We start from the raw sequence: 12590 nt of genomic DNA on the forward strand, positions 1-12590 counted from the left end.
CACTTGTACATACACAAAAGCAGTCCCAGATAAGCAACTAATAATTTGCAGTCCTTTTGTTGTTACAATAGAATATACATTCAATGATAGCTAACGTTAGCATCTAAAGTTACTTATACGCTATCATTAGCCTGTAGCACACAAAAACTGTGTGTGTGTGTGTGTGTGTGTTCTTGTATTTCTACCCTTCTTGAGACATGAAGAAGGAAAAGTATCTTCCATATGAGGAGGTGTGAACAAGTGATGACATAAACATTGCATCTAATAGAGAATGTCTCATTTGCAGCCCTGCTGGTGACATCTATCAAAATGAGGGTGGTCCCAAAAAGGAGGGATTTTTCAAATTGACTGTGTCGCTTTTAAAAGTGCTCCCCCTCTGGTCAACATATGAAATAAGTGTGTGTAAAAATTTGAAGTGCTCCCCCTCTGGTCAACATATGTACTAATAAGTGTGTGTAAGAAATTTAAATGCGCCCCCTTTGGCCAAAATTAATTTAAAAATATATATATATATGTATATAGAGACATACTGTAATAACGAAGTAAATAATGAAGATTAAAAACAATTACAAACAAAAAATTCCCCCCAAAAAAGTATGAACTAAAAGCTTACCTTTTTTATATTTGCATAGTATGTATATATTATTAATGTTGTAAATACAAATCTTTATTTATCTAGAAAGGGTGGTCCTAAAGAGGTAGGCATTTTCTCAGGTCTCAAGAAGGTAACAAATATAAGAAATCTGCGTGTGTGTCTGTGTGTGTGCACGTGAGAGACAGCGAGGGAAAGAGTGAGGGTGACAAAGAGAGAGAGAGACTGCAGCAGCCTGTACCACAAAAGATGCACATTTTAAAGTCACTTATAACTTTATAACAGGGATAATGTTAGCATTTGTGCAACTAAAACATCAAAAACATCCCAAACTTATCACATGTTTTCTGTAGTTTGAAGTGGAATTCTTGTAGGCTGAAATGTGAACTTTTTTACTGACACGCAAGATATAAATGTTCTTTTTCCCATAGTTTCTAAGGTAAACATTGATTGAAAAAGTGTGCTGCCTTTTCTGATTGCGAGTCGCTGTTGTTTTCTTAACACAAACAATGCATATCTGCGAGCAGTAATCAATAGAGTAAAATAAACGTAGCGTTCAAAAGGAAACTTAAGAGTAGTGTTTCTTGTTCACAAAAAACTCAAAAGTAAAAAGTTGCATTGAAACTACTCTGACTAATCGTCCATTGTGGACGACAAACACCAAATTACATCAATCAATCAATCAATCAATGTTTATTTATATAGCCCTAAATCACAAGTGTCTCAAAGGGCTGCACAAGCCACAACGACATCCTCGGTACAGAGCCCACATACGGGCAAGGAAAACTCACCCCAGTGGGACGTCAATGTGAATGACTATGAGAAACCTTGGAGAGGCTGCCTTAGTGCAGTATCAGGCCTCGAATTTTTACTTTTTAAGGTCAAGGCAAGTGTTGCCTTAAAGGAGGGCTAATAATTTAGGGCACCAAGGCAAGTTGGAAGGCCACCAATGCAAACATTTTTTTCTTTCGAGGCAGGGCCGCCAAAGTATGCATATATATATATATATATATATATATATATATATATATATATATATATATATATATATATATATATATATATATATATATATATGTTTTTTTTATTATTATTTTTTATTTATTTATTTTTTTGTCCTGTCCAGCTTCTCAGGCAAAATATATAGTTGATGTAGATGCCCATATCGGCTGTTCAGATTTACTTTACAAAAGAGAAGTGTGGGATACTTCTCTTGTTGCCTTATTTGTATTTGACTTTATTAAATGTATTTATATTATCATTTGGTGCAACCGGGCCGGAGCAGGAGGGGATAGAAAGAGAAAAAAAGGAAGACAGAGGGGGGAATTGTGGGGACAAGAGGAGGATTAGACAGAGAGACAAAAACAACAACAGCAAACACAACAACAACAACAACAATAGAGCAACATCAGCAAATACGACATGTACAAATATGATGGTAAAAGTGATAGCAAATAAGCAGTTAGCGAAAATAAAAAATAATACAGAAATGACAATGAGCATTATTACACTACAAATGGAGCAATACAAATACCAATAGAAATAGCGCTATTGATAATGAACAATACCCATAATTTACCTCTATTATCAACAATACAGTTGTTCAAATGCAACAATACATATACGTAATGATAACTATATATTTTTTATTTTTTATTTTTTATATATATATATACACACACACACAAGTATATGATATACAAATAATCAAATGTCAATGAATTGAAATAGACCATCATAAAGTGTATGACCTAACTTGTAGTAAACTTTAGTAAAGTTGTGTGTAAACGAATATATAAAACGCCATGCAATGTTCATTCCATTATTGTTTACATCAGCGACTTCAACGCTTCAACGTTCAACGTTTACAAAAAAGTAAACAAATCCACGTGTGTTACACACGTGGATTTGTTTATTTATTTATTTGTTGACAGCCACAAATCAAAATAAACATTGACAATACAGCACATTAACATTGACAGGTCTAGAACTGCTGAGTTTGGAGGGCAAACAATGGACTAATTTAGCACTCCATTTAAACTATGAAATGAACCTCCCTAAAGAAGTTGTGTAGCTTGCAACATTTTTTCACATCAGCCTTTAATTGTTCCTTACTCTGCATTTTGAGAGCTGCCTGACCTAAATTCACCGAACACCTGACGGCCTTCCAGACCCTCCAAGAAAGTATAACCAGCTTTGACTTCCATTAGTTGGCCTTCATTGAGTCTTGTCTCGACCAATACCGTGATCTAATTGTAATACCTCCAGAGTTCTTCAGCAACAAGTCCTGTCCGTCTCTCAGGTCCGTCTGTTTTGCCATCGTCCATAAGCGTGCAGACATTCCAAATGCCGATGAGCAATATGGCTGGTTGAGGAGCCAGTTTAGACGCTGACCACTGGTCTATGTGGCAGGTTGTACTGGGTTACAGTCTCACCCATAGTAGACCATCAGGCCTGACCTGACCCGACTCAGACTCTGACAAGTACCGGTACAATTTATCCTACAAGGTACTTAAGTACATCTAATGGAGTAAATGCAGCGTGGTACTACCCACCTCTGCCTGTCCTACATTGAGATGGATGATGACTGGATTATTGTTAGAATACATAAACAATACAAAAATACACTATAATATGAATGAAATTGAAAGGTTGTTTTCCTTTATTTCTAGAGTGACCTGGCAGATGAAGGAGTAAGTAATACTTCCTTTATAAACCTTGCACACTCACATTTACTCATATATCGAGGTGACCTACACGTATTATACTTACATTTTCTGTCTTTTCAGTGTCCTCTGACTCAGAAATGTGCTTGTGAGAAAGGCGAGAGAGGGTCTAGTGGGCCTGCGGTGAGTACTAGTAGTTAACCTTTTTTGAAGAACGTGTCGACATGTCCTCAGGATACATTTTTCTGAAATGCACTGGCTTGAACAATCGGGTAAAATGCCTTTTCTGTAGCCAGCAGGCATTTTACACACAAGAAATACACTATTGAGCGCAGATGCACAAGCTAATAAAGTTTAAGATCTTTGTCAAAAATGTGCCTTATCCAAAGATAGTTTTACACACTTTGGAGTGACTGTTAGAAAGTGTTGATAACCTTGTGTTAATTCTGTCATTAACAATTAATGTTGTAATGTATACAATGGCCCTGTGATGAGGTGGCGACTTGTCCAGGGTGTACCCCGCCTTCCGCCCGATTGTAGCTGAGATAGGCTCCAGCGCCCCCCGCAACCCCGAAGGGAATAAGCGGTAGAAAAATGGATGGATACCATGTAGTATACAATATAGTTTATACCCTGCATTATGAAGGCCAATCATTATTAGCATATGATATGATTATTTGTACTTGTTTCTTAATTAAAGTGTTTACTGATTGATTGGCAGATATCTGACAAGATTTTATCTTTTGCAGTGGTGATTGCTCTAAGACTGCAAGGGAAGCTTAGCTTCCCCTAAAATAAAAAAAAACGTAGTGGTCAAATACAGTACAGGCCAAAAGTTTGGACACACCTCCTCATTCAATGTGTTTTCTTTATTTTCATTGTAGATTGTCACACCAAAACTATGAATGAACAAATGTGGAGTTATGTACTTAACAAAAGGTGAAATAACTGAAAACATGTTTTATATTCTAGTTTCTTCAAAATAGCCACCCTTTGCTCTGATTACTGCTTTGCACACTCTTGGCATTCTCTCCATGAGCTTCAAGAGGTAGTCACCTGAAATGGTTTTCACTTCACAGACGTGCTTGAAGCTCATCGAGAGAATGCCAAGAGTGTGCAAAGCCGTAATCAGAGCAAAGGGTGGCTATTTTGAAGAAACTGCAATATGTTTTCAGTTATTTCACCTTTTTTAGTACATAACTCCTCATACATAGTTTTGATGTGACAATCTACAATGTAAATAGTCATGAAAATAAAGAAAACCCATAGAATGAGAAGTTGTGTCCAAACTTTTGGCTTGTACTGTATGTCAAATAGGTCAAATATAACCTAACAAACTGATAGAGACAAAAGGAAGGCATATAGGGCACATTTAGAAACTGATCATGACACGTATTAGAAAATGGTAACATTGAAAAGCATTGAGTGTAAAGTTTTCCATTTAATTTATAATTAAATAAAAATAGTTTTTTTCCATGGTCATTGGGGGGCTGTGCAACCTACCTTGGACTTTGGGTTTAACCTGTGCACCGGCCCACATTTTGTCAGCCCTGTACTTGCACAGCCCCATACAGACTCCTATGCAAACATCCATTCAAGCAAGCTGGCAGATAATCATGCTATGCTGACAGACAGCTGCACGGCTATTAACCAGGTGCTTTCTCTGCTGAGAGATTCTTCACATTCTTATGCTCAGACAAGGACGCTCTCATAATTGCTCTTATTGGTTAAATGGTCGTGAACCAGCGGTGTCTGCAAGATAGCAACTGACACGCATCCAGGTGCGTCTCAAAAGCTATGACCCCCGACACCCAGCGGGCAAGACACCTCATGTCTTCTGGAGCATCCAGACGTCACCCAGAGGTGACTTACGGCCTCATTCTGAAGTGCTTTGCACACATTCACACATCAACATATTGTTCTTTTAACCCACCTACGTCTGTCAGTGTCTCCGCCTGACAACAAAAATTCAACTTTTTGATCGGGGGAAAAAAAGGAATTCCTTACACGACAAGGAGCAGACAAAAATAACAGAAGGGATCAGTCAAATCTAAACCTGTGATTGTTTTTCATTCTTCAGGGGAAGAAAGGTCGCGCTGGAGAAGATGGAGCCCCAGGGCTGAAAGGGCATAAGGTGTTCACCTTGTCACACACATGGCCAGACTTTGAGCTGAGAGACTCCTTAAAACAGGATTTATACTTTCTAGAGAGTTGCACACCTCAGCTAATGTTTTCATTCTGAGTCTGGTTAACTAAAATCGTTAAATGATACGTTGTTTTTCAAAAGACAACTTGTATTGCATGGGCGCAGACAATCACAATGTATCCCACTGGGCATCCAGCAAATGTTTACGATAATGTCTATAGCAAAGTCGGAAAGTAGTGTAGTTAGTTTAGTTAAAGCATCAAAGCTAGCCCAAACTACCAACCCCAAAAGCAGTGAAGTTGTCACGTTGTGTAAATGGTAAATAAAAAGAGAATACAACAAATCCTTTTCAACTTATATTCAATTGAACAGACTGCAAAGACAAGATACTTAACGTTCGAACTGAAAAATGTTGTTATTTTTTGGAAATATTAGCTCATTTGTGATTTGATGCCTGCAACATGTTTCAAAAAAGCTGGCACAAGTGGCAAAGAAGACTGAGAAAGTTGAGGAATGCTCATCAAAGACTTATTTGGAACATCCCACAGGTGAACAGGCTAATTGGGAACAGGTGGGTGCCATGATTGGGTATAAAAGTAGATTCCATGAAATGCTCAGTCATTCACAAACAAGGATGGGGCGAGGGTCACCACTATGTCAACAAATGTGTGAGCCAATTGTCCAACAGTTTAAGAACAACATTTCAAGGAATTCAGGGATTTAATCATGTAAGGTCCGTAATATCATCAAAATGTTCAGAGAATCTGGAGAAATCACTGCACGTAACATTGAATGCCCATGACCTTGGATCCCTCAGGCGGTACTGCATCAAAAACCGACATCAATGTGTAAAGGATATCACCACATGGGCTCAGGAACACTTCAGAAAACCGCTGTCAGTAACTACAGTTGGTCACTACATCTGCAAGTGCAAGTTAAAACCCTACGATGCAAAGCGAAAGCCATTTATCAACAACACCCAGAAACGCAGCCGGCTTCGCTGGGCCAGAGCTCATCTAAAATGAACTGATGCAAAGTGTAGAAGTGTTCTGTGGTCTGACGAGTCCACATTTCAAATTGTTTTTGGAAACTGTGGACGTTGTGTCCTCCGGAACAAAGAGGAAAAGAACCATCCGGATTGCTGTAGGCGCAAAGTTCGAAAGCCAGCATTTGTGATGGTATGGGGGTGTTTTAGTGCCCAAGACATGGGTTACTTACACATCTGTGAAGGCGCCATTAATGCTGAAAGGTACATACAGGTTTTGGAGCAACATATGTTGCCATCCAAGCAACATTATCATGGATGCCCCTGCTTATTTCAGCAAGACAATGCCAAGCCACGTGTTACAACAGCGTGGCTTCATAGTAAAAGAGTGCGGGTACTAGACTGGCCTGCCTGTAGTCCAGACCTGTCTCTCAATGAAAATGTGTGATGAAATATGAAGCCTAAAATAGCAGACGGGAGACTGTTGAACAACTTAAGCTGTACATCAAGCAAGAATGGGAAATAATTCCACTTCAAAAATGTGTCTCCTCAGTTCCCAAACCTTTACTGAGTGTTGTTAAAAGGAAAGGCCATGCAACACAGTGGTAAAAATGCCCCTTTGACAACTTTTTTTCAATGTGTTGCTGCCAATAAATTCTAAGTTCATGATTATTTGCAACAACAACAAAAAATATTTCTCAGTGTGAACATTAAACATCTTGTCTTTGCAGTCTATTCAATTGAATATAAGTTGAAAAGGATTTGCAAATCATTGTATTCCGTTTTTATTTACGAATTGCACAACGTGACAACTTCACTGCTTTTGGGTTTGTATTTGGATGATGACTGATACTGAGAAAACATGAAAATCAAAGAAGTCCATGTTGAGATGTCATGCACACATAATGTGTGGCATGTGCTATCAGGGACGCCCTAAATGTAGAAGGACCCTGTTTTGCATGAAGAATCCCATTGAAAATGTCAATTAATTCATGACAGGTCACTTCATATGAAATTTTATCGCAAACCCAGTTTTCTGCTTTGTCTGTTTATGGGAGTAAAATGGCAAATTTGCCTGTTAATTCTGTGCCTCCCGTGGCACATTAGTGCTTGACGGTAATGGGTTCAATTCCCAGTTGGTGTTGAAGTAGTAATTTTCTTAATGTATGTTTTAATGATGTAAAAAAAAAAAAACACACAAAAAAATAATGATTGAACAATTTATTTCCCATGAATTCGTTTTAGTACAAAACATGCATCAAATTGAAATAAATTTTTAAAAAATTAAAAAGTCTAAAAATCGTTTTGCATTGATAGAAAAGTAAGAAAAAAAAGGGAAGGGCTCCAAATATATTTCTGCATAGGGCCCAATTTAGCTTGGGGGCTTAGGCTCTATTTTTATGACTAATGCACTACATGTAGCGCTGTATTACATCAATGTGTCAGACCCCATAACATACTAGTCAACATTTGTGTTTCAAAATAAAGAACATTTTTCAGAAAAAAAGGGAAAAGCATCATTGTTCTCCCAGATTGTTATGGCTCTATGCTGTCCATTCCATACCATCAACACTGTCACACCGCAGAACCAGGGAGGGTTTTAAAAACATTAAAAGTTTTAAGACGGAAAATTGATTGATGGGGAAACCATTTAAATGGGAGGGCGATGGAAATAAAGGTCCATTATGATTATTCATTCTCCATTTATCCCTAAACCCGTTAACTGTATTAAATGTACAGTATGTTAGCAAGTCTGTGATTTCCCTAAAAGACATACCTTCAAACACATTTGCAGCCATTAATATTCCATCTTAACAAACAGTCCTAAAACATAATAAGAATTGGATGAACTTCCATTCATTTATCCAACAACTCTATCCTGGTCACATTTTAGGGTGAAGCAGGACTAGGTGGTCTACCTGGACAAGAAGGTACTGAGGTAATCAAAGCAAACATTAGGTCTAAGTGTGCGGTGCATATTTTCTCCATATTAACTAATAATGTTTTTTTTAATGTGCAGGGAAAACCAGGTTATAAAGGCGATAAGGTAAGGAAATCAGTTATATTGAATTCAATGATAAGCATGTACAATACCTGAAAATACCTGGTAATCTGTCCACAGGGTGAAAGGGGAGAATGTGGCATTCCAGGAGTCAAAGGAGACAGGGTATAGCATCATGTATAACACAACACACACATATTAAGTATATATATATTTATATATATGTATATGTGTATTGACATACATAAATGTGTATATATGTGTGTGTGTATGTGTGTATATATATGTATATATACATAGATACATAGGGGATATTTTTTATAAATGAAAATGTTGTTTTTGTGACATGCAGGGTCCTGAGGGTTTACTTGGTGTAAGAGGGCAAAGAGGACTACAGGTTCGTAATTGCTTAACAAGATATTATGTAATTATGACTGCTCAGAGCTTGTGAGCATTTTAAAGGCCTACTGAAATGAATTTTTTTTATTTAAACGGGGATAGCAGATCCATTCTATGTGTCATACTTGATCATTTCACGATATTGCCATATTTTTGCTGAAAGGATTTAGTAGAGAACATCTACGATAAAGTTCGCAACTTTTAGTCGCTGATAAAAAAAGCCTTGCCTGTACCGGAAGTAGCGTGACGTCTTACCCCATTAATTTGAGCCAGGATGAAAGATTTGTGGATGAGTAACGTGAGAGTGAAGGACCAGAGTGCAGTGCAGGACGTATCTTTTTTCGCTCTGACCGTAACTTAGGTACAAGGGCTCATTGGATTCCACACTTTGTCCTTTTTACTATTTTTGATCACGGATTTGTATTTTAAACCACCTCGGATACTATATCCTCTTGAAAATGAGAGTCGAGAACGCGAAATGGACATTCACAGTGACTTTTATCTCCACGACAATACATCGGTAAAGCACTTTAGCTACGGAGCTAACGTGATAGCATCGTGCTTAAATGCAGATAGAAACGATGACATTGAAGCTAACTTAGCTACGGGACCTCGTCAGAGCTATGATAAAAACATTATCGCTCCACCTACGCCAGCCCTCATCTGCTCATCAACATCCGTGCTCACCTGCGTTCCAGCGATCAACGGCGCAACGAAGGACTTCACCCGATCATCGATGCGGTCGGCGGCTAGCGTCGGATAGCGCGTCTGCTATCCTCAAAGTCCTCCTGGTTGTGTTGCTGCAGCCAGCCGCTAATACACCGATCCCACCTACAGCTTTCTTCTTTGCAGTCTCCATTGTTCATTAAACAAATTGCTAAAGATTCACCAACACAGATGTCCAGAATACTGTGGAATTTTGCGATGAAAACAGAGCTGTTTGTATTGAGATACAATGTGTCCGTTTCAACGATTGACGTCACGCGCAAACGTTATCATACATAGACGTTTTCAACCGGAAGTTTCGCGGGAAATTTAAAATTGCACTTTATAAATTAACCCGGCCGTATTAGCATGTGTTGCAATGTTAAGATTTCATCATTGATATATAAACTATCAGACTGCGTGGTCAGTAGTAGTGGGTTTCAGTAAGCCTTTAAGTTGTCTTAGCTCTATATTATCATTACACATTCCAACTTTAAAACATCTGATATGCTTCTGCAAATGTCTGTACGGATGTTAAATGGTATATTGTTACTGAGCCAAGGCACATATTTTTCCATTAGAAACTACGTTCAATAATCATTCCGAAGGAACAACCAACCCCATCACAGGGATGGTTGTCACACACTATTAAGTTGGTTGATAAAATGTTATTTTAATTATAAAATATTTTTCAAAAGGGCAAGAAGACAGAACTACATTTAAAAGTCGAATTGCCTTGACAAGCTGACAAAACAGTGCATTTGGAAAGTATTGACAGAGCTTCACTTTTTTCACATTTTGTAAATGTTCCAGCCTTATTGTGAACAAGCTTTTTATCATTTTGCAAATGTATTAAAAATAAAAAACGTAAAAATCACATGTACATGAAAGAACGAAACCAACCACTAAGCCGACGCATGGCACAGCATAGACAGGCAAGGACTCAGATGTCTACCTGCACCTGAGGGAGAAACATCACTCCTTTGACAACAAAAATGTACAGATTCTGGACGGATGGTACGAAAGAGGAGTGAGGGAAGCGATCTTTGTCAAGGTGGAAAAACCATCCCTGAACAGAGGAGGTGGTCTGCAACACCACCTGTCTCCCAAATACAACACTGTCCTTTTAACCATTCCTAAAAGACTCTGCAATTTAGCCTCCAACTAATAACAGGAGTTAGAAAAATTCTGTTCACAACTGAATGGAATGCTTATGCCGGGATTCCCACTATTTTGGACTAGTAGTAGTCGATCCACAGCGATTGTTCTGCCACACAATATCATGAATTTACACTTCACCAACTGTCGTTGGCTTTGACAGTTAGGATTGGTCATTTGCATTAAAACAGTTGTTTTTCTCCCTACAATAGGGCGAAACCATCTTGCCCAGGCACACCCTCCTGGTTTTGGAGTATAGATATTTGGGGTTTTGGCACCAGCCGCTAGACTAGATCTGACCAAGTTAAGTCTATGAGCACAAACTGATGAAGCCTACTCGGCTGAGCGGCGAAACGTCTTCTAAGACAAACCAAACAGTCCAGTTGTGATCAATTGAATGCCTTGAGATTATCCTGACAAGTTTTTTAGTTCCTACCGCTGAAAACCATCCCCACAGCATGATGCTGCCAACACTTTGCTTCACTGTAGGGATGGTATTGGTCTGGTGATGAGCGGTGCCTGATTACCTTTAAACATGATACCACAGGGTTCAATCTTCGTCTCATCTGACCAGAGAATTTTGTTTCTCATGGTCTGAGAGACCGAAAAAACAAAACGTTTTCACATTTTCATTATGGAGTATTGTCTGTAGAATTTTTGTAGTGGATTGTCCAAAGCTTAAACTGCAACAAAAGTGAGTTTAGTACAAAAGGTTTATTTACCAATAATCAAAAGTACAAAGTTGGATTGAGCTGCCTGTGCAGACAGACAAACGTCCTCCGGAGGACACAAGAATCGAGCAATCACACTCAGCCCTTGTCACTTGACCATTTTATCTGTTTTCTTCATGCGTCAAGGTCCTGATGTTTTCGACCTGTTTGTTATGCAACATCCTTGAATCCCTTAGTCATACTTAGACAATCAAAACATCAAAACTCCATATTCAACTTTGGCCTTTCTGGTCCTTCAATGGTTTGGAATAGAAAAGAAATTAAACGAGCAGACATTCTTGACAGACACGAAATATAGCTCAAAGGTCAGAAATTCCACTACATTTTAAAGACAACAATTAATGTATTCCATTTTAAAATAAGGCTGTAACGTAACAAAATGTGGAAAAAGTGAATCGCTGTGAATACTTTTCGGATGCACTGTACATAACTTCATGCATCTTAACACACAATGAGCAAGCAACATGAATGATTCCCGGGCGCGGCTACGCTGCTGCCCACTGCTCCCCTCACCTCCCAGGGGGTGATCAAGGGGATGGGTCAAATGCATAGGACACATTTCACCACACCTAGTGTGTGTGTGACAATCATTGGTACTTTAACTTTAACTTTAACTTAACAGGAAACATATCTTTAAGCCAGCCTACTGTATATGTGATATGTATGAATATATGAGTGTTTGTGACAACCAACCCCAACTGGAATCTTTTGCCTTCTTCAAGGCTAACTGTTGAACAACAAGTTAGCTTGAAAATAATCATCTAAACCACGGGTCTTCCACATTTTCCAGGCCTAGAGCCCTCAAACTGGATGGATCATTTTTAATTTAAACTTGTCCAAAAGGTTCCTTGTTGTGCAATACTAAGATATTCAAATAATACAGTATAGCGTCGCTAATTACTAGCTTGCAACTAGAGTGCTTATCGCTTGGTATCTTAATTGCTTACATGAATATACACTAATAATATGATATTTATTCATGTGTTTATGTTAGACCTGACATATACAGTGAATAGGGTGGCCATGCCTGCGCCATTTCTAAACTACACTACGGTGTATTGGATCAGTATCTAGAGACATTTACATTTTCGGGGGGTAATATAAAAAGTATATTTTTTTAAACTCAATATCAACCAAAAATGTCACAAATCCTTCAGTACTTCTGCGGACCTCCTACAAACTGCCTGTTGAAGGTCTCTGATATAA

The 12590-nt window shown here is 38.4% G+C and overlaps 2 protein-coding genes across 4 annotated transcripts in view; one reads left to right on the forward strand and one right to left on the reverse strand.

Moving 5' to 3' along the window:
- Positions 1 to 12590, forward strand: part of col28a2a (collagen, type XXVIII, alpha 2a) — an 84589-nt gene that overhangs the window by 26058 nt on the left and 45941 nt on the right. For all 3 annotated transcript variants that reach the window (XM_062069848.1, XM_062069849.1, XM_062069850.1), the window contains exons 4-10: positions 3265 to 3285; positions 3382 to 3441; positions 5339 to 5392; positions 8284 to 8328; positions 8410 to 8436; positions 8512 to 8556; positions 8744 to 8788. In XM_062069848.1, coding sequence (XP_061925832.1) covers positions 3265 to 3285; positions 3382 to 3441; positions 5339 to 5392; positions 8284 to 8328; positions 8410 to 8436; positions 8512 to 8556; positions 8744 to 8788 — 297 coding nt within the window. The remainder of the gene's footprint in view (positions 1 to 3264; positions 3286 to 3381; positions 3442 to 5338; positions 5393 to 8283; positions 8329 to 8409; positions 8437 to 8511; positions 8557 to 8743; positions 8789 to 12590) is intronic.
- Positions 4297 to 12590, reverse strand: part of fastkd1 (FAST kinase domains 1) — a 154316-nt gene continuing 146022 nt past the window's right edge. The window contains exon 16 of the mRNA XM_062069851.1: positions 4297 to 4314. The gene's annotated coding sequence lies outside the window, so the exon portion shown is untranslated. The remainder of the gene's footprint in view (positions 4315 to 12590) is intronic.

The sequence above is a fragment of the Entelurus aequoreus genome, linkage group LG14 (genome assembly GCF_033978785.1).
Source record: "Entelurus aequoreus isolate RoL-2023_Sb linkage group LG14, RoL_Eaeq_v1.1, whole genome shotgun sequence".
NCBI classification, from domain to species: domain Eukaryota; kingdom Metazoa; phylum Chordata; class Actinopteri; order Syngnathiformes; family Syngnathidae; genus Entelurus; species Entelurus aequoreus.